This window comes from Drosophila serrata, unplaced genomic scaffold (assembly GCF_035046125.1).
Source record: "Drosophila serrata isolate PLE 108 unplaced genomic scaffold, ASM3504612v1 contig_320, whole genome shotgun sequence".
Taxonomy (NCBI): domain Eukaryota; kingdom Metazoa; phylum Arthropoda; class Insecta; order Diptera; family Drosophilidae; genus Drosophila; species Drosophila serrata.
This window is the reverse complement of record NW_028257218.1, coordinates 155,591-177,603: the sequence shown is the minus strand read 5'-3', so window position 1 is coordinate 177,603 and position 22,013 is coordinate 155,591. Positions and strand designations below refer to the sequence as shown.

At 49.6% G+C, this 22,013-nt stretch overlaps 1 protein-coding gene across 16 annotated transcripts; it reads right to left on the bottom strand.

Moving 5' to 3' along the window:
* Positions 1 to 53: 53 nt before the first annotated feature.
* Positions 54 to 21,652, bottom strand: mask (multiple ankyrin repeats single KH domain). 16 transcript variants are annotated; one of them, XM_020957169.2, is made up of 19 exons: positions 21,501 to 21,652; positions 19,053 to 20,428; positions 16,251 to 16,289; positions 15,723 to 15,858; positions 15,423 to 15,654; positions 15,189 to 15,363; positions 14,443 to 14,742; positions 12,197 to 14,195; positions 12,079 to 12,134; positions 11,784 to 12,014; positions 10,431 to 11,721; positions 10,274 to 10,362; positions 9,142 to 9,414; positions 8,476 to 9,081; positions 8,102 to 8,402; positions 7,103 to 8,031; positions 2,852 to 6,997; positions 2,611 to 2,790; positions 54 to 2,553 (listed from the first exon to the last, which is right to left on the bottom strand). In XM_020957169.2, the coding sequence occupies exons 2-19, from the start codon at positions 20,367 to 20,369 to the stop codon at positions 2,515 to 2,517; spliced, it is 12,339 nt and encodes a 4,112-aa protein (XP_020812828.2). In that variant the 5' UTR covers positions 20,370 to 20,428; positions 21,501 to 21,652; the 3' UTR covers positions 54 to 2,514. The 16 variants fall into 16 exon arrangements, with proteins under 16 accessions (XP_020812828.2, XP_020812826.2, XP_020812827.2 ...); XM_020957167.2 differs by having other exon boundaries at positions 2,852 to 8,031; XM_020957168.2 differs by having other exon boundaries at positions 2,852 to 8,031; positions 12,079 to 12,131.
* Positions 21,653 to 22,013: the final 361 nt, after the last annotated feature.

Below are 22,013 nucleotides of genomic sequence, written 5' to 3'. Positions count from 1 at the left end.
ATTTACACAAGCGAGGCTAAGCTTGTTGGAACCCCCATAAGGAAAGCAGGAAGTTTTTTTATTTTTTATTTTATGCTGTTTAATGTTCTCTTTTATATTTTTCCTTCAATACAATAATAATAATTATAAGAGTAATAATAATCCGTAGTATACTCATATAGTATGCGTGTGTATTTAATATATGTAGTTTTTTTATTTTTCTTTGCATTCATTTTTCCTTTTTTGCTGTTGTGTTTTCATACTTTTCATATTTGAAGTATATATTTTATATTAAATATTTAAATTAATAAATCTATGTGTGTGAATCCTCAATTTCTTTCGCTTGAAAAAAATTCTACATTTATTCAGTATGCTTCTGCTTCTGCTTTTGCTTTTGCGGTTGCTGTTGCTTCTGCCTTTGCTTTCATGTCTCAATTAAGGATGATGGATGCATCATCTTTATATAACGGCTGTGTTGTGTCCTCACCTCAGCTTCTCTTCAGCTATTTCATCTTTTCGTTTGTCAACAAAAACGGTTGTATTGTGTTTTTTGTGTGTTCAAGAATAATAAAGATCCTGTCGGGGGTTTGTTTTTGTGGTTCTTATATAGCAGTTGCGGCGGCTATGTACCTTTTTCGTAATTTCCTTTTATGATATAACTTAAACGAAACAACTCCATTCTCATTACATTATTATTTGCTTGCAGCTAAAACATTGAAAAGTAAAAAAAAAGTAGTTTCATGCTCACTTAATTTTATATTATTTCGTATTTTCACTTTCATCGTTATCGTTATCATTATCGTTCAAGTATATATCTTTTGGGTGTGTGTATATAGGGATCTCGTGTTGCGCGGGGCATGCGTGGCTTGCTCATACATAGTGTGGGTGTGTGTGTTTTTGTGTAATTCATAGCTGTCATCCAAGCAATATGCATATTCTCAAGCATCATCGGATTTTATTTTTCTCTAGAATTTTACAAAGCAATTGCCTGTGTCCTGAATAATCGACAATCGATCGATCGGAGGCAAGCAGCAGTGTTTATCAAGTGTGTCTTTACATATCTTCGTTAAGTTTTGTTTCGTTTAGTTTAGCTTTCGACGAAATAAAAATTTGTGTATGTATCTCATATGCTATTCGCTAGGTATATATGTAGGTATATATATATTTATGTATGTACGTCTATGAGCAGTGTCGGAAAAGCGTCAAAGAGATGGCTAGCAAGCGCCGCCTGCCGCCTCGTCACCATCATATCTCGTTTAGTTCTCGTAAATGGAATATTAAAATGTCTAATCTGTTGTTGGTATATCAGTTGTTGATATTTAAGCAATTTCAATTTCTACTAGCTACATTTTTTGGGGGCTTGGGTCGAGAGGAGGAGGATGAGGAGGACAGACTCCGTCTCCGACTCCAATGTAGCTGCTCTAAGCTCCTCCTGCTCCTCCTCTCACGTTGTTGTATCGTCACTTTCCAGGCTTTCTTTCGTTCGTTTTTGGTTTTGTTTTATCATTCGCATGTATAGTTATTAAGTCGCAGAGAATTTTAAATCGTTTAATGGTTAAGTAATTTCGGTCACCTCAGTTTTCTTATATTTTTTTCTAGTCTCCGGCTTCCTGCTCCTCGTGAAGTGAAACGGGATGGCGGGGCAAGGGAGAGAAAAGTGTGCGCCTAAGGTTTACAATTTGGACATTCATTTGCTTGCCATTTTATTAATGTTTTTAAATATATATATATATAGATGTAATTATGGATAATTGTTTTTGAATTAAATGTTTCTCTGTGTGTACCTCCTTAGCTGACGCTAAACATTTCAATTTAATGTTTCATTTATAAGACTGACTTTAAGCTTAAAAATAAATGTATTTGTGTTTTTTGTGGGGGAAGTGTGTGTGTGTGTGTTTGGGGTGCGGAGAGGTAGGAAGTGCGTGTGTTCGCTTCCGCTCGTCCATCATACACACAGACACAGACACACACGTATACAGAAAAGGATAAGCTTTAAACAATAACTTCACTTCATGCTTGTTGCTTCAAAAATTATTCAATACATTTTAAGAATAAATAATATATATTGCGAACATTTTTTAGTCGCGCTTTTTCGCATTTTCCGTTTTTTCTTTTCTCTTTTCTGGTATTGTGTATGAGGGGGCGAGGGGGGCAGGCACCTGTGGATCCATCTCATGAACAAAACGAACACTGCCAAATTGCATCTAAGCAATTGGATTATCTTCGTTAAGATTTGATGGCGTTGGTAGGTTTAATTTGGAAGTGCAAGTGGCAAGTGGAAAGTGAGGAAGAAGCCGAGAGTGAGAGTTCGAATTGGAAACGAATTAATTCAATAATCCTTCACTTTTGCTTTTGGTTCAAACCAGTGATTAGATGTTCAAGTTAGTACTGCTGCTGCTGCTGTTGCTGCTACTGTTGCTGTTTCTGTTGCGTCCTGGTTACTTGGAAGACCTCTCTGGGCCACAGCTGATCGATTCAGTTGCTCGAACGACAGGCATCAAAAAGATCTTCACTTAGAATGTCACTGGGCGGACATCAGTTGGACCAATTGGTTGTGTAGTTGGTCCAGGGCATCTATAGAATTTTGTATTATTTCTCGGAGTTTTGGGAAAACAATCCTGATAGACTTACGTGCTTGTCGTGGTGATCCCACACCTCCATCTTGTCCGGCATGTGTGCAGAGATATCAGCCGCGCCAGGGGCGCCCACAAAATGCTGAAAGCCGTAAGAGGGCATCAGGTTGACGTGCTGCTGTTGCTGCTGTTGGCTCATATTTGGCGGCGCCTGCATGTTGTGGTAGTCCATGGGCATCTGCAATTTATGGATACATTAAGGAGCCAGTCCGAGAGAGATCAAGACAATTGAAACTTACATTCATTTGCTCGTGCTGCTGCTGCTGCGGATAAGGCCCGTTGTTATAGGGCCTGTACTGCTGTTGCTGCTGCTGCTGCTGCTTCAGCCAGTTGAGAGGCTGCTGCTGCTGTTGCGACTGGGGTGGAGGCGGGGGCTGCTGTTGCAAACCTGGCGGCTGGGCCTTCGGCTCGTGAGCCCAAGGTGGCAGGACGGTCGACAGGGCGTCGTCCATGCTCAGAGCTGAGGCGGCTACGTTGAAGTTGTTGAACTTCCAGGAGGCAGCACGTTCCGTGCCAATGGGGCGCGGCATCTTGCGGATGTCGTCATGGTTCGGCGACATGGCAGATGGCGAGCCTAGGCCCGCCATTCCGCCGCCAGCTCCGTTCTCCAGATGCAGGATATCACGGCCCGTGTACGAGGGATATTCCAGTGTGCCTCCATACCAGCGTTGCCCACCGGCTACTCCTCCCGGCTGCCTAGCACCTGCTCCCGGGGGCTGTCGTCCCTGGTTACCGCCTCCAAACATATTCGACTGCGGCGCTCCACCCTGCGGCGGCGGCGGCGGCTGTTTGTTGCCCTGACCAAAGACAGAGGCGCGCGGATTCAGGCGAAGCATGTTGTTGCTATCCACAATGTACGGCGAGGACGAGGGATCCATGGGATAGTTGAGCTGCGGCTGTGGCTGTTGTTGCTGCTGCTGTTGGGAGGCTCCCACCTTGTCATAGATCAGACGCTGCAGGTTCTGCTGCTGGCGATCGATCATGGCGGCGGCGGCTGCTGCAGCGGCGGCCGCTACATTTCCGCCGCTGGCCGGATTGGAACCAATCGCTCCATATGCAGGTGGTCCTCCAGCATCCGAGGTGGACATCGGCATGGGAACATGCCTCTGAATGGGAGCCGTGGCCGTTGGCGGCTTAATAACTCCCGGTGAATGGGCGGGCGCCGCCTCTCCCAGACCACTCTGCGTGCCATTAATGGAGGGCTGTTGGACAACTCCTGTGGCATTCACCTCGTTGTTTGCCACTAACGGCGACCTGGCCGGTGGTGCAGACGCTCCAGCTCCGCCACTGGTGATAATGTTCAGGGCCTGCTGCACAGTCTGCTGGTTAGATTGGGGTTGCTGCTGCTGCTGCTGCTGTTGCTGTTGTTGTTGCTGTTGCTGAATCACATTGCCTACCGGTGGTGAGGTGGAGTGATTCGACGAAGCCTTGGAGCTGCCCACGGGTGAACTGAGGATGTTGCGATTGTATCCAGGCGCCTTAGAGGCATCCGCCTGCGGCAGCATATCGCCAACAGGTCCCGCACCGCTACCTCCTCCTCCTCCAACGCCGGGATCACCAAGCTTGCCCCACTGCGATTGCTGGTAGTCACTGAACAGGGAATAGGCGCTCGACAGCTTGGCCGCCAGTTGGGCACTGAAGCTATCGCTGGCCGTGTTCGCTGCACTGGCCGCCATCAAGTCGTTGAGAATATTCGTGTTGATCACCAGATTCTGCTGGGCCTGTGACTGGGTCTGTGCCTGCTGTTGCTGTTGCTGGTGTGCCTGCTGCTGCATGGGCTGTGGCTGGGACTGCTGTTGTTGCTGTAACTGTTGCTGCGACCCAGGTGCTTGTTGCTGCTGAGTCTGTTGCTGTTGCTGTTGAGTCTGTTGCTGTTGCTGTTGTGATTGGATGGGTGATCCCACTCGCTTGCTGGGCGGAGCTATGGGTTTTACACTGCTGTTGGATGTTGCTGATGCTGCGGCGGCGGCTGCATTCACGGCGGCCACATCAGCCGCATTGAAGGTGCCAATTGGTCCAGCCAATATGTTATTGCCACCGCTACCCAGTTGGGCGACGTGGCCAGCTGCCGCTGTTGAAGCGCCTCCTTGGCCTGACCCAGAGACTGGTTTCCCCCTACCAAAGGGAGCCACCACGCCACTGCTGCGCCCGCCAACCGAGGGGACCACAGCAGCGCCAGCTCCTCCAGCTGCCTCTGCCTTTTTGGGTGAGGAAGAAGCGGCCGTGACCGCCGCTGCCTTGGCAAAGTTCTGTACTCCTCCAGGAGCCACTGTCGAGGACTTGACTTGGGCAGATATGGTGCTCTTCTGTGCAGACGCCGCGGATTTGGACGACCCCTCAGAGCTCTTGCTGCCCTTGGACACGCCATTCGAGGAGGTGGCACCGCCGGCATTTCGTCCAGACTGCTGCTGTTGCTGCTGGCTTAGATAGCCACCACGGCCATTCTGTCCGCGGGAAGAACCGGACGATGCACTCGCCGACGACGCCGATCCCGACGACTTGGAGCTGGTGCCATTCGATTTGCCAGAACCGGAGACACGTCCACTTGCCGCCTTCACGGGCTGTGCGTGCAGTGGCTGCTGCTGCTGCTTGTGCGCATTGCTGTAGGCTGCACCTCCCGCCGTTGTCGTGGAACTTGCCGACGAACTGGAGGAAGTCGAGGTTGTGGACGCCGCCGATGAGAAGTTGTTCACAGTTACGCCGGCAGCGGTTCGATTGTCCCATGTGCCGACGGCCATTGGGGCAGTTGAAGCGCTTGCGTTGGCCGTCTGCTTGATGCTGCTGTTAATCCTGGGGAGCATCTGCAGAATATCCACATCCGGATCCTTGATGAGTGCCAATATGAGCATATGAGCCTGCTTGGTGGCATCGGTCAGGCCCTTGATCGTGATGCAACGCTCAGACTGGTTCTTGCCCTGCTTCTCCACCTCAATGTGAGCACCAGTGGTGGCTCGAATGGCATTGATGTTGCTTCCACCTCGTCCAATCACCCGGGAGATGGCGTTCACCGGCACTTGCACCTTCTTGCACGTCATCTCGGGGGCTGAGGACGACGCGGAAGTCGCACCAGTGCCTCCACCTAGGGTACTCGAGCTGTTGCTGGTGCTGTTATTGGCGGAGTGATGGTGATGCGGATGATGGTGCTGCTGCAAGCTGGCCGCCGAACTGGCACTGGCCGTCACAGGCGCAGGCGCGCCACTGGAACCACCCACCGACGCAGTGGTCTGCTGTGTGCTGCTCTTCCGTACCACCTCCTTCCATCCATCAACTTCGCTGCGTTTTGCCGGATTCAGGCTGACGCTGCTGCTGATAGCTTGTGACACTGTAGGTTTGGTCACTTCTTTGCGGGTGGCTAAGGTTGGAGCGTTGGTGTTGGCGCTGCCAATGTTGCTCGCAGATTCGCTGCTCTGGAGTTTGCTAGTGTTACTGGATTGAGTCTGTTTGGATGCGGGCAGTGACACCTCTTTGGGCGCCTGGTTCTCCTTCTCGCGCTTGTTGCTGCTGGCCGAACTGGTCGTCTTCTCCTCCTTCTTTTTCGCAGACGACGTCTCCTCCTTCTTGACCTCCAGTTGGCGCTTTAGGGGACCCGACGCCGTCGCCGCCTGTTGTGTGGAAGGTGACGTCTTGACGACACTTTCAACTGCCGCCGGTGGTTGCTTCTTCACTGAGATGCCCTTGATGGTGGTGTTGGTTGAAACGGATGTGACAGCCGGAGGAGTGGGAGTGGAAACTGGTTCTGCAGCTGCCACAGACTTGTTCTTTTGCTGCTGCTGCTTCTTGCTCTTCTTTCCCTGACCGGAATTGGCTGTCGATTCCAGAGTTTGAGCCACACCCAGGCGGACAGCTCCCTTGGTGTCACCGCTGGAGCAGGAACCCTGATCGATGCCAGAGTCACCTTCCTCTCGTGCGGCGTGGGCTGGCGGGCCAACCTCTTCATCCTCGTCGTCCTTGTCGGAATCATCGTCTTTGTCACTGGCATCGTCATCGTCGCCTTGCTGGTCGTCTCCATCGGCTCCTCCATGACCGCTGCCCTGCTGCTGACGCCGCTTCTCCTCCTTCTTCTCCATCTTCTTCTTCTTCTTGCGCTCACGACGCCTGGCAGCGGCCGCCTTGCGGCTCTCTTCGCGTGTCCGCTCCAGATCCAGCTCCTCCAGCAGAATCGATGCATTCTTGTTGGCCTTGACGGCCTGTGCCTCCTTGGCGCTGCGCAGAATCTTCATGCAGTCGTAGCACTTGTCGATCAGTTCCTTGTCACTGATGGTGCCAATGAAACGGATCATCTCCTGGTCTGAGGGGAACTGTGACACATACTGGACCATCCACTTAACGATCTTGGTGTGACCCTTACGGAAGGCAGCCATTAGACAGGAGACACGCCGATTGTCCTGTGAGTCAATGTCAGCATTGTGATCGGACAAGAGCTCTACAACACTCAGGTGGCCCCCATGGGCGGCCAGCCAGAGCGGTGAGTTACCCTTCTTATTTTTTACCTCTACACTGGCACCCCGCGACAGCAGGAGCTCCACAAACTTTTGATGGCCCTTGTCGGCAGCAATGGTCAGCGCCGTGTCCCTAGAGGTGGGCACTGGAGCAGCATTCACATCCGCCCCCCTGTCCAGCAGTACGCGACCCACTTCGATGTAGCCACCTGAGGCAGCCTCCATTAGAGGGGTGAGGCCCGTCTTTGCTCGGTGCTCGACATTGGCCCGCCGGTCCAGCAGCAGACTAACGACCTCATGCCTTCCCTGGAAGCAGGCCAAAGTCAGGGCCGTGTTGCGATTCGTTTCGATCTGGGCGTTGATATCGGATCCCTGATCCAGAAGCAACTTCACCGCCGGCGTGTGTCCATTCATGGCCGCCAGCATGAGGGGTGAGATGCCTAGCTTGCTGCCAGTGCGGGAATTGATCTCGGCTCCGTGGCTGAGTAGCAGCTTGATGATGTTCACATAGCCGCCACTGGCCGCCAAACTCAATGGAGTATAGTCGGACACGTTGCGGTGCTCCTTGTTGGCGCCGACGCTGAGTAGGAGCTCCACCACCTCGTAGCGGCCGCCTGAGCAGGCCAATGACAGTGGAGTGTCCTTGGTGCGCTCAGATTGGGCCTCCAACTCGGCACTGTGCTTGAGCAGAATGTCCACGACCTTGTCGTGTCCAGCTGTTGCGGCCAGGATTAACGGTGTAAATCCCTTCTTGTCCCGGTGCTCGATATTAGCGCCCCGACTGATAAGCAGCTCAACGAGCTCCTCGTGCCCGCCGGCACATGCCAGTGTGAGGGCGGTATCATGATTAGACTCGGTCTCCGAATCAATCTCAATGGTCTTGTCTACGCATGCAGGGGTCGCCACGGCCAACTGGTTCTGTAGTTGCGCCTGCTGCTGGGCCGTTGCTACCTGGGGCTGTTGATGCTGATTGGTGTTCACTGTGGGGCGAAGTTGATAATTGATCAGGTTAGAGATGTCCATACTTATGGGTCATTCCCTTCTATTTACCTTGACTGCCGGCTGGCGTTTGCCGGAATCCAGAGCATCTTCGATCCTTGCGCGACTGCTTGTCAATGGCCTTCTTGGCAATTCCACCGGGCATCGACTTGCTGGTTGTACTCACTCCGCTGCTGGGCGTGGGTGTGGGCGTACCCATTGGCCAAATCGATAGCTCATTCTGCGGCTGTCCTGGCTGCTGCTGCTGCAGTTGCTGTTGCTGCTGTGGAGGCTGCAGGGCGAATTGCGCATACTGTCCAACTGCTGCTGGCTGCGGCACCACCACGGAGGCAGGATGCGTCTGTGTGGCCACCTAGTAGGAAAAGATCAATGATTCCACATGAGAAGGATGCATAAACAGCGAGAGGGCAGCTTCAATAACTTACCTGATGCTGGACACAGGTGGGCGCCTGCATGAGCGGCGGCGGATGGAGAAGCAGCTGTTCCTGCAGGTTAAAGTGCTTTTGCTTGAGTGGCAAGGGCGCTCCGGCTGACGCTTGACCGCTACTACGCTGAAGCAGCAGCTCCTGGGCCACCTGCTCCAACTCGTTTTGGGTGGGAGCACGCTGACCGCCGGTTCGATGATGCTGGAAAAGATGGGCCTGCTCGGCGTGCAACAGTTGTTGCTGCTGCTGCTGCTGTTGCTCGGTGAGAGGCTCTCCCACGGCCTGTTGCTGGGACATGTTGGGCGGCAACTGGAAGAGAAGCTGCACTGGCGGCGCATTCTTGTCGCCACTCTCCACATTGTACACGAAGTTGGTGGCAGGCGGCTGCTGATGCTGGTGTTGGTGTGCAGCCACAGCCTTGATGATGCGCGCATTGGAGTACTGTTGCATCTGTTGCTTCAGCTCCGGATCGTTCTCCAAGGCGAGCTGTTGCTGATGGAAATCGGCCGCATTGGTCACTGCTGGATGATGTAGCTGCAACTGCTGCTGCTGCTGATCGTCTGTGGCGGTAAAGGGCAGTAGCGAAAGCGGAGCCTGTTGATGTTGCTAAAATATACGAGAACGTAAATATCTAAAATTTGGAATACCGGGGATGGCAGAACCCACCTGCAGGTGCATTTCATCCGCCTCGAGAAGTCGCTGGTCAAGTGGGATATTCTGCCGCATAGGATAGTCCAGCAGGACGAGATTCGCCTGTTGTTGCTGTGCATCCGGCGGCACTTCGCCCGGCGATCTGACAACACCCACCAACTGCTCTTGGCCGGGCCACTTTGCCGACGATTGCGCCGCCGCCGCCCAGCTTCCGGCAAACCTACCCTTGCACATCTGGTTTAGGCTAAACTCGGCCAGCTCGGGGTAGTTAAGGCTGCTTGCCAGTTCCTTTAAGAAAGTATATTTTGTAAGATAGTGTTTTAAAGAAAGTAGAACAAGAAAGGAAGCTAACTTCGGCACGCCGAAGTTTATATACCCTTGAAGATAGAACTTCTATGACTTGGAATCCCAACAATATAAATTATATTTATTTATGTTAAAAAACAATGAAGTAATACCTGCTTTCATTTCAGTCACCTTTACATATTATATTTGCAGTTTTACAGTCACAGATGTGCATTTTTCTCCACATCTAACGATCGTTTTTATGGCACCTATATGATATAGTCGTCCGATTTTCATTAAATTGTACACAAAATTTAAGACTGATATAAAATGGCTATACCTCAAATTTGATGAAAATCTGTTGAAAACTGAAAATGTTATAATTTTTAATTGTCTTAATTTCTCGATCATTCCTATGGGAGCTATATGATATAGTTGTCCGATTTTCATAAAATTTTATACAAAATTGTAGAGTATAGTAAAATGGCTATATCTCAAATTTGATCACATTCTGTTGAAAACTGAAAAAGTTAAAAATTTTTTTGTAAAAATTTTCCGATCATTCCTATGACAGCTATATGATATAGTCGTCCGATCCGGCCCAATCCGACATATATACGAGTGAGAGTATATAGAAGACTAACTGCAAGGTTTCATTCAGATAGCTTCAAAACTGAGAGACTAGTTTGCGTAGAAACGGACAGACGGACATACGGACAGACGGACATGGCTAGATCGACTCGGCTGTTGATCCTGATCAAGAATATATATACTTTATATGGTCGGAGGTGCCTCCTTCACTGCGTTGCAAACTTCTGACTGAAATTATAATACCCTGCAAGGGTATAAAAATTAAACGTACCTGGAATATATCCTCCATTTCGCCATCGTTGGCAAAGTGCTCCAAACCGGGATATAGCTCGCTGGTTCCAGCGCTGCCATCATCGTCAACTGCAATAGTAGGGATTGAGTTTGTTTAATAAGATATATCATTAATCGCTGCAGCTCTGCAAACATACCACATTGCTGCTGATCACCACCGTCCACCTGATGCTGGAGCTGTTGCTGCTTTTGGTGGACCACGGCAGCTGCCTTGGCATGCGCTGCTGCTGCTGTGGCAGCTGCCAGCTGTTGCTGGAGAACGCTGTTCAGGGCGGCATTGCTGCTGGCCGCCGCCTTGAGATTGCTTATCTGGGGCAGAACATGCACCAGCTCCGAATTGGTGAGGTCGGGCGGGAAGTCGCACAAGGTCTGCGAGGTAAGGATCAAGTTCTCCAATCGTGTAGCCATTTTGCGCTGCTTTGTAGGCAGTGAGCTGCTGCTGCTGCTGCTCTTTGAGTTATTATTGTTATTGTTATTGTTGTTATTGGCGGCTCCCTCATCATTAACGGGCACATCCAAGAAGAACTCATCGTCCTCATCGTCGTCCTCGTCCTCTTCTCCCTCCTCGCCTTCGGCAGCGCCTTCGTCTTCATCAATGTAATCAACTTCTCCATCATTGTCGACATCAGCATCATCTTCATCATAGTTAAGCTTATCGATGTTATCTCCGCTGTTGGTATCCTGCTCATCATCATCCTCCTCCTCGTCTTCCTCGTCGTCGTCATCGTCCTCTTCCTCCTCCAGAATGATGCCATCCTCACGGAGAGCAGCGGCCAACGCAATGGGCTCGGGCGGCATTGTATTCTCATCGCCCTCTGCGCCATCGGCAGCAACTTCGATATCTTCATCGCCATCGCTCTCAAGATCTGTGCTAATCTCATCTGGATCCTTATTAGCTGCTGCTACGGCAGCGGCCGCTGCTGCCGCGGAACAAAGTGTGGCTAGATTTTTCATCTCGGCTCGAGGCTCTGTCCCAAGGCGATCATCGCCTTCAGTTGGTGACATGGTGGTCTCCTCCATTTCTGGCGGTGTCTCTGTGGGCGACTTGGGTTGATCACCAAAGAAATTGTGCACTCCAACCATATGCCAGCCGTCCTTGAAAAAGTTCAACTTTGGCTTCAGGGTGGGGTCCTTCCTACCTCGCGACCCATTAACCGCAGTCTCCAGCATGCCGCGGAAATCCTCCATGGCCGTCTTGCGCTGCATGGCCACATCCAAGGATTGTTGCTGTTGCTGCTGCTGGTCAACGAAATTGCCGCTGCCAGTTGGTGAGGCGAGGGGCGAAGCCGGTGAATTGGAGTAGGCCACGGGATTACCCGATGAAGTTGCCGCTGCTGCTGCCGCGGCAGCCGCTGCATTATCCAAAGCCACTCGTTGATGGTGCAATTGAAGATGCTGTTGCAATTGCAAATGTGTCTGCTGCATTTGCTGTGAAAATAGGAGAGAAGGACATGTGGTTTGTGTCACTTGGTAACTAGGAAACTACTCACCAAGTTATTGTAAATGGAGACCATCTGGTTCTGCTGCAGATTTGGCAACACCTGATGAGCATGTTGGGCTGCTGCTGCTGCCGCTGCTGCTGCCGCCGCTGCTGCTGCAGCTGCTGCGGCTGCTTGCTTCCGATTGCTCTTGTTGGTAGCCTTCACCTTGGGCCTGTCGCTAATGGCTGTGCTCTGGAGCACTTCCGAGGAGTGTGTGATGACGGCTCCACCACAGTTTCGCTGCAAGCATATACATTAGGTCATGAAAATATTTCTTCTGGTTGGGAATGCAAGGCTAACTTACCGCTGAACTCTGGGCACAAGCACCGCTATTGTCCAGGGCTGTTGCTTCGGCTCCTGCTGGCAATAAATAATCATTGGAAATCCTTATAAAATTTATACTCAAAGGAAGTTAGGCTCACCTTTCAGTGCTAGCTCGTTGGGGTCAGTGCCACTGTTGCTGCTGGTTGTATCCGGCGGAAGTTCGCCCTTCTTCAGCTCTGGCATGAAACCGCGACGTCGCTGCAGCCGTGGATCCTCTCCAGCACATGCGAACTGCGGTGACTTTCCGTCCTCTCCCAGGGGTTGCGAACGAACCTGTTCGGAGTGCTGTTGCTGTTGCTGATCCATCGGGCACTCGATGAACTCTACCACGTCGCCAGACTTCAGCACACGATTCCTGTTCGGCAGCATGCCCTTTAGCTTGGCCTGACCTTGTGGCAATGGCTGCTGCTGCTGCTGTTGTTGCATTACAGGCTGCTGGCAAACAGTGTGGAAGAGCACTGGCGGAGCTGGTGGCGCCTTCTGAGGCGGCTGCAGAGAGTTGATGTGCTCCATGTCCAGGTCAAAATGCTTGCACGGCACCAATGGGTGCTGCCCGGCCTGAGGTGTTTGCTGCTGCTGTTGTTGCTGCTCAAAGCCAGGCTGCAGGTGGAACAGTCGCGACTTGGCAATAAGGCCCTCCTGCTGCTGGGCGCCCAAAGTGGTTAGGTCGATGCCTCCAACTTCTCCGTACTCCTCCATGCCAGCTTCACTACCGGTGGTGCTGGCACCTGCTCCGGCGCCGCCCATGCCCGACGATGTCGCCGTCAACTGCAGCTCGCCGGCGTCCAAAAAGTCGCCAGTGCCCAGGGCCACGATGTTAGTGGAGACATTGCCGGTACTGTTGAACTGCTGTTGGTGGAACAGCTGCTGGTTGGAGGCTCGCGCCGCCTCAGATAGCTCGTGCAGTCCGGGGGGAGCGTTGAGCTGCTGCAACTGATGCTGTAGCTGCTGCTGGAGGATCTTTTGCTGCTGCAGACGCATCTGATTGGACCCAGCTGCGGCAGCGGCGGCGGCTGCAGCTGCGGCGGCAGCGGCCGCTTGTTGGTTAGCGTTCGCAGCCGCTGCCATATCCGCCGTTTGCGAAATGTTGGGATAGCTGAATAGAAGCTCTACAACACGCGTATGGCCACCTTTTGAGGCCTCGATCAGCATGGTGCTGTTGTCCTTCAGCTTGTGGAACGGATCGGCGTTGTTCTTCAGGAGCAGTTCCACAACAGATTGGTGCCCACCGGCACAGGCCAGCGACAGGGCAGTGTGGTCATTACTGGTCGTCTGCTTATTGACGTTAGCGCCCTTCTGAATGAGGAACTTAACGGTGCACAGGTGTCCAGCGCGACAGGCCTTCATTAGCGGCGTTCGTCCGCCTTCAGACTCATGCTCCAGCTCGGCTGCATAGGAAAGAAGCACGCCAGCCGCATCCGTATGGCCGTTTTCGCAGGCATGCGTCAAGGCCGTATCTCCCGTCTGCGTCTCGGCATGAACATTGGCCTTGTTCTTGAGCAGGAAGCGTACCAGGTCGGTGTGTCCCTCTTGTGAGGCTTCCATAAGGGGCGTGGAGGCTCCCAGTTCCAGATTGGCGCCCTCCTTGATCAGAAAGGCAGCCACCTCACTAAAGCCGCCGCAGCAGGCCAAGGTGAGGGCAGTTTCCTGCGTCTCCTCCGTGGTGGCATTGATGTTCGCTCCCTTGCTAAGCAGTAGCGCCACCATCTCTTCGTGGCCCTCGCGCGCCGCCTCCATTAGGGGAGTGTAGCCTTCATCGTTCACCTCCTCGATATTGGCGCCGCGCTCAATCAGCAAGGTGGCCAATTCAACGTGGCCACCGCAGGCGGCTAGCGTTAGAGGTGACTCGAACGAGTCCGTCGGCATGTTCACCTGGGCACCCGAGTCTAGCAGCAGCCGCGCCACCTCAACGTGACCGTCCATTGACGCTTCCATTAGGGCGGTGTGCATTTCGTCGGTCTTGTGCTCCTGATCGGCACCAGCTTGCAGCAGGAATCGGACCATGTCCAGGTGGCCCTTGTAGCAGGCCAAAGTAAGGGCGCTCTCCTTGAACTCGTTCGAGTGGGTGTTGATTCCGGCTCCATGTTCCAGCAGCACCTAAAAGAAGAATATAATTACCGATGGCCAATTAGTAAGGAAATTACGTGGCAAACTTAGAAATGGGATGCACGAAATCAGATAAGATCAAACTAAATCACAGACCGCTGGCATCTTGCCCAAACCAATCAGTAACTCGATTCAGGTCGCGGGTCGGTGCCAGCAGCATTCTCAAATCTCGGAATATAATCATTTTTTTTAGATAGCATAGTCGCTGCGGTGCACACGAAAACATGAATTTTCTTACCTTTGCCACTTCCACATGGCCAGCGGATGCGGCTTCCATCAGGGGCGTGTGTCCGTTTTCGTTCTGCTCCTCGACGTTGGCGCCGTGCTTGAGTAGAACCTTGACCACATCAACCTGACCGCCGGCACAGGCGAACATGAGCGGGGTATTGCCGGTAGCGCAATGGGCATTCACATCGGCATGGTGGCTCAAGAGCAGCTTCACAATGTCCAAATGCCCCGCGGAGGCGGCTTCCATCAACGGCGTCGAATCTTTTTGTCCCTTGTCCTCCACCTGGGCGGCAGACATGGCCAAAAGAACCTGTGTGTGAGACAGCACGAAATGCGTTTAAGTTGCGTGAACCGTGTGTAAATGTGCGGGAAGGTTATTAATGGGAAATTGCTGCCTAGTTTTCTTGATCTTTCTCTGCGAATGCTCCTGCGATGGTATTTATCGATAAGCAGACGCCAGCAGCGAGTGCGAAGGTGGTAGAGTTGCCACACTGGCGAACACCATTTGGTGCGACGCAGGGGCTCGCACGAAGACTGGCAACCACAGCGCTCAGCTGTTGTTCAATCGTGGGAGAATTTCACGTGCCAATACGACGAACTTGTCTCGTTTTTTAAACTAAATAAATGTTTAGTTTTGCAAAAAATATGACAAAATATAGCAATTTAATAGACACATTTTTTTTTAGTTTATGAGGGTGTTACTCCCGAAATTACCAAAGAGAATAAGAAAAGGTTTGTTGAATGGATGAAACATACCTGAGCCAGCTCGTAGTAGCCCGCCGAGCAGGCCATCGAGAGCAGAGATTCGCCATCGTCCGTGGAAGCAGCGGCATCATTCAGGTTAACGTTACCCTTGCAGAGCAGCCGCTTCACCGTATTGACATCGTTATCCGTGCAGGCGGCCACCAGGGATCGGGAGAAGCCACTGCTGCTAAAAAAAAGGGACGATAGGTTAGCTCAATCCTTTGGCGAACATCATAGAAAACTCACTTCTTGTCGCGCGGGCTGCTGGCACAGCGCATCTTGGTTAGCGCCTGCTTGGTCTCATCAATGGCATGGGTGGCGTGGCGCAGGACGGGTGCCTTCTCATTGGCCGCGGCCTCCAGCAGGGCGGTGAGATTACTCGATCGCTTATTGTGGGCGTCCAACAAAAAGGGCGCATCTTCCTCCTCGTCCTCGTCGTCGATCTCCTCATCGTCAGCATCGTTGTCCTGCAGCACATCTGGAAAGTGCAGAACACAATTTAAATAATAGTTCTGGGGTTTAAGACGACAGATACCAGAGACTCACCTATCTCCTCCTCGTCCTCTTCGTCATCGCCGTCAGACTCGTCTGAGTCCTCCGACTCCTCCTCCGTCTCATCCTCATCCTCGCGAACCTCGCCCTCGTGCGGGCAGCTATCGGGGTCCGACTCCGGAATATCATCCTGCAAGAGAGAGGTGTACATTTTGATATGTTAGTCTTATCCTGTCTAAAAGTATGTATTTCTACGGACGAACTGGGGTGTGAGTATTAACAGTTGGCTACAAATAAAAGCTGGAAGTTACGAATTAGAAAAGCTATAGCTATAGTTGATCAGTAGAGCACATTCTTGTTGTCTAAGGCCAGCAACAAAGTATTGTGATTATGTGAGTGTCTCTAGGGATGTAAGTGAGCGAGGAGGAAGCGAAGTAGTAGTTGGGTTAAGAACCGATCAATCATTGTGTGGTGGCGGGAGTTAGTTTGGACTGAAGCTTTTGAATTTTTTGATTATTGCTCGTTTTTCTGGCGATGCGGGGTAGGGGGGAGCGGGGGTTATAACGCGAAACTGAAACTTACCAGGAGATCTGGCCTTAAACACAAGAATGCCAATAGGATCTACAAATAAAGAGAAACGAAAGAAACATACATAAATCATAAAAATTAACGCAAGAGCAGACAAAAATGAGACAGTTCAAAGTTAAGAGAAAGCTTGTTCCGGGACTAGGCAAGAATTTACATCGACGAAGAACTGCAGCAGACGGTCCATGCGGCATCGAGAACTCCGGGTCAGCTTTTTGGTCAATCTCAGTAAGAGTGTACGGACCAAGTGCCATGTGATGGCTATCATTGCCTAGTTTTGGTGACTCTTGGCACGACGTTTTTAAAAACCACAATTTTTAAATTAAATCGTATTTTGGGTAAATATAACAACAACAGGAACAAATGTGACGACAAATGTCCGACGAACACGACCGACAATTACAAAAAAGAAGTAATACAGTAAATAATACTAAAACTGTCAAATTAAAATAAGAATGACAGTGTTGCCAGATAAGTGGCCAAAAATGTAGTTATCGATAACAGGCAAAGAAGTGGACGTGGAGGAGACCGAAAACTAGCAAACAACAAATAATTACATGGTGATTTCCACTGAGAGATCGACCGACCGACTACAGGTTTTCTGAGATGGTTTTTCTTGGCCTCTGTCTGAATGGGCACCCAAATGTTTTCCCTTTCCTACATTTTTTCTTTTAACTAGTATAAAATATTTCAAATTGATTTTGGTTTTCATACATTTAAAAGACTTATGAGTCAGAACGTAGTGCAGTTCGTACATCGATTTAAATACGGCACACGCACACATTGTCGGAAAGGGGGAGAGCCACGCCAGGTCTGCATGTGTGCATCTGTGCGTATTCGTGTGCTTACGCCCACGCCTTAAATTATTGAACCAAAAACGAAGATGCAAAAAATATTGCCGAAATACATTTCCACCACGAGGTCAAGTGCTGTCTGCTTAACCTTTAATGAATGAACAGAACATAAAAGAACATAACCAAGCGGATAAGCAGTGAGCAGCAACGAAACCAAAAAAAAAAAAAAAAAAAGAATCAGCAAAGAACAGAAACAGAGGAAAAAATACAACAAAAATTCATCATGAACGAGTTCAACAACAGCAGCCCGTTCGTTTGTTCTCGTTGGCATTGTATTGTGTGAGTGCAAGTACGTGTGTGTGGGTAAATTTGTGAAAAAGAAAATCAACCGTAAAATGTTTGCACGCCACTGCAAAATAATCTGCAAATTGTGTCTCCTGTCGAAAATTGGCAAAAGTTCGTTAAACTCAACTTGCGTTATTATTTTGACTCTTATTTATAATATTTTTATTTCTGCTAGTTCCCTTTTATTCGCTTCGCATACGTAGTTTTACTGCTGTTGCTGCAACAACAACAAAAGATAGCAGCTAGAAAGAAGTAGCAATAGCGGCTGCGGCCAGAGTTGCCGGACAGTTAACGGACATCTTTGTCACGCTGCTTAAAAGAGAATTCGCGAAAGCACCCGAAAAAGATTACATATGTATGTATGTATATATCTGCATGTATGTATATATGTATGTACATATTGCAGGTAATTTCAACTAAACAAATGACTATAGAGTAGAGCGGGGTCGGGGTTGGGTCAATTACAATAATTACACCGATAATGATAATCCTGTGACGAAGCAATGACCTTTGGTTTTTATTCGACATCGACTAGCATAAACAGAACTTTTATATTATTCGCATTTCCACATTTCGGTTTTGCGCATGTAGGCGTGTGCTAGACAAAGAAAAAAGTATTCATACACAGCCGCCAACAAGCAAACAGCTGATAAATCATTCACCACTACACTAAAGAAGCAAAGGGCCTCACTAACGCACACTACTTAAAACACGCGTAGCACAAGAGAGAGCGAAGCGGAGAGCAAAGGAGAGATGAAAGTATCTCGCTGCAAGCACACAATATGTTCAACGATCAATTCGATTTCGAGGTATTTCCCTGCCATAAAAATGCCAGCACACCTGATATAATGGGAACATGGAACCTGAATCTGTGCATCGGCAGGCGTGGATTTAGCTGGAATACAACGTGTATTGCGACAGCAGCTCTGATAACAATATGCGTCTATTTTGATGAAACCTTATCATGTGTTATATTGTGCGCAGTGTGATTAAGTTACCTATTTAATGATCATTTTTCCCCTTATTGATTTCCGTTTAAATCTAACCTGATTTTTAACCTCATTCGGAACCAGAGATTTTTCCCTAGTTAAACTAATTTTGTAGTCCTTTCTAGACTTTAAATAATTTACCTATGCAGTTCTTTAAAAATTCTTGAAAATATTTATACTTTTAAGCAACACTTAAATGAGCAATTCTTTAATTATTGTTCTAGACACATGTATTAAATAATCGTAAACAAGTTACTACGAGTATTACATAGCAAACAATACAAACATAATATCAAAGCATCTTATCGACCTTGTTTATTTCGAATAGTTTAATATTTCTACAAAGTACTAAGGAATCAGTAAACATCTAAGGATCGTACGAATAAACCAACCGAGAACACTCAATTAAAAGACCACACGCGTAGAGGAAGTAAGTTTTTTTTATGACCGGAAGAAGGAATATTATTTATCATCGGTGGAAATAAATGCATTCATTGATTGCATTGATACTTTACTAAGTGATGAGTAAAGATTGAAAAACAACTATTAATCAAATCTGATAAAGATGCAAACTTTGCTGAAATCTAGGCGAGAGCAAAACGGGAATCATCAAAACTACGTATGGGAATAGGGGGTAAATCATTATTGGAGCCTGGGTGCAAAACACTCACCTCTGAGACAGACTCCTCCTCCGACTCGGACAGGTCAGTGGTGACGGGCTGGGGATAGAACTCCGTATCGGTGTCCGTGCCCGGCGTGATGATGTTCTGCAGCGCCGACGAGATGGCATTCACGATGCCCACCGATGACGACAGCGAGGAGGCGTTGGACGACATGGACGACGAGGCGGATCGATTGGAGGCGGACGCCGATGCGGCTGCGGCGGCGTCCTTAAGCTTTTGCTTGAGCACTGCCGCCGCATTGGCCACATCCACGGCGGGATTAAGGGACATGCCGCGGGCTCCACCGACAGCTCCCGCTCCACCGGTAGCAGCGCCAGCGTTGCTATCGACGGCAGCAGCGGCGGCGCCCATCAGCAAAGTGGTTGCGGCGAATTTTAAATGCGCCGAATCCTTGCTGGTCAAGTTGGGTGTATTGCCGGCTCCAGACGAAGCAGGCTGCTGCTGCTGCATGGCTACCTGTCGCTTGAGAGCGGCCACAGCCGCCCGTGTCTTCTTCGAGGAGGAGGAAACAGAGGCGACAGCGGCTGCTGCAGCAGTGGCGGTGCTGGAGCTGGGCGCCGGTGCAGGAGCAGGTGCGGTAGCAGGTGAGGGCGCGGGCGTTCCTGAGCTGGGCGTTGAGGCGACGGCAGCCCGGAACTTGGCAGCGCTGCCGGCGGCAGTGGTGGACACCGATGCAGGATTGGCAATGACCGTGGTACCGCTGATGGTCCCACTCCCGCTCGCTCCGCTGGGGCTGCCGCTGCTGCTTGTGGGCGTGCCGCTGCAGGCGCCGCTGGCGTTCGTTGTGGTCGTGGTGGTTGAGGTGGCCGTTGGCGGCGTGGGCGTGGCCGTCGCCTGGCTGCTGGTACCGGACATCTTGGCAGTGGCTGGGTGGTGGCTGTTGCTGTTAACTTTCAATCTGCCGCTGGGATTAGCTGCCGAGCTCGAGTTCGAGCTGGAGCTAGTGCTGCTGCTGGTTGTGGTGGCTGCTGCTACTCCCTGCGTCAGTGGCTCATTCTTGGCCGCTGGCACGAACTTCCGCTGGCCACTAGTGGCCTTGAGGATAGCGGCGGCTAACGGATGCCTAGCGGCGGCGGCAATTCGAGGTAAGTTGTGATTGAACTGTCTGTTGTTTGGCTTTTGATTGTTATTATTGTTGTTGTTGTTGTTAGTGGTGTTGTTGGTATTGTTCTTGCCAGCGGTTGCTGTTGCTTTTGTTGTTGGATTGTTTTTGGTTGTAGATTTAGTTGTTGCTTTGTTTAAGTAAGCCGTGGAGCCCTGATTATTCAAGTCATCGCATTCATGATTTTTCGCATCATTATTCATTTTACTCTCTCTCGTAGGAGATTTTGTTTCTCGTATCTTTTACTCTCAATGTGCGCGTCCTTTTAAAGATTACGTTTCAAAAAGCGTGTACAAAACAATAAATTTATGAGTAAAAGATATACGAAAAAGGGATAATCACTTTAATAAGTGCTAAATGGTTTTATTAAAGTGATTATCCATTTTCTATTTTGAAACATAAAAAAATAACACGTCAACAAATAAGCGGATAAGTAACGGTACTTGGTCCTGCTAAGTTTTTATTGATTTTGTGATATTGTTAGGATTTGGATTATATATATGCAGATATATATATACGCGTATATAGGCGATGGTCGGAGACGCACAAACACAGGCAAGCTAAGGCACCTCGCACTCTCACATACACACACATGCACGGGCGGACACAGCGGTGTGGCAACGCTGAGCATTCTTTCACTTTACCATTGCACACTCGTTCGTTCGCATTTAATTCTTCTATTCCCATTCCCTTGCCCAGCATGCCCACTACCGACTGATTCACATTTTTACACAGAAAATTGTTCAGGTTCGAAACAAAACAACTGAGGAGGCAAACGCTCAATGAAAGCGGGGGATAATTCACTTTTATTTTCAGTTTTATTTCGCTCCTTGTCTTTTATTTGCAGAGACAAGGCAATCGATGCGCAATTAGGACTTCGGAGACGGGGCAAGGCAACGTGCTTCACTATTTATATAATCGCAGGCGGCGACACCACCAAACGGTCGATCGATGGCTGCACTTGGCTCGATTAATAACTTTCGCGCATATGCAATTGCCGTACTTTATTTATAAAACCATTCGAGCAGTTTCGACTTCGCCCGAACGAACGAAGAAAAAATCACTTTTCGACTTTGGCGTATGCCGTCGCTTGGTCGATAGCCTCGTCTCGCTTGCGCGCACGCGATGCCCTGACGCGGCCAGTCGGGCCGCTGTTGCCATCTCCTTCGCACGCGCAAACGAAGGTGGAAAATAGCAGAGCGACTGAGGAAAAAATTTTTTGCCACTATTTCGAAGCGGATTTTCACCGATTGACCGCCGTTACAGGCCTGAAAACTATCACACTGCGTGCCGCACACGCTCGCCAACAGTTTGGCTATATTTGCGCGTATTACCGTTTTAAATTTATAGCAAATTAATCAATTTTTCAGCAGTGTTAAATTCTCTGTCTATCGTCAGAGTTTCGGATCGCCATATTATTCCCGGATATTGAATTGAACTAGCAACGGCCAAAAGAACGATCTGGTTCTTTTGGGTGTTGCCACTTGGCTTAGAAATTACTTTACATATCGATAGCTTTTTAAACCGTATATATAAATATTTACTGTATAAGTATATATTTACTGTTATATTTGTAGCTTAGAAACTTTAAACCATTTGCACAATTACTCCTACGAAGCTACGAAGTGGTAGATGTAAAAAAGTCTATCGACGTTTTTTAATTTTTACAATTCGATTGCCGGATTAAAATGCTATCGCCTTTTATAAAATGTTTGTACACTTTTTTTTGCTTTAGAGATGCACTGCAAAGTGCAGCAGCATTCGCTATGCTGTTTCTTAAACTCGAAACGACCGCATTTTGTATAATTCTCTATAGTATCGCGATAGTCGATGGTGCCGCCAAATGT

Coding starts and splice junctions, on each gene's coding strand:
- mask (XM_020957167.2), bottom strand. CDS start 20,369: ATGAATAATGATGCGAAAAATCATGAATGCGATGACTTGAATAATCAG. Junction 12,135..12,196: donor CAACGAGCTAGCACTGAAAG/GTGAGCCTAACT, acceptor ATTTATTGCCAG/CAGGAGCCGAAGCAACAGCC. Junction 9,415..10,273: donor AAATGGAGGATATATTCCAG/GTACGTTTAATT, acceptor ACTTTCTTAAAG/GAACTGGCAAGCAGCCTTAA.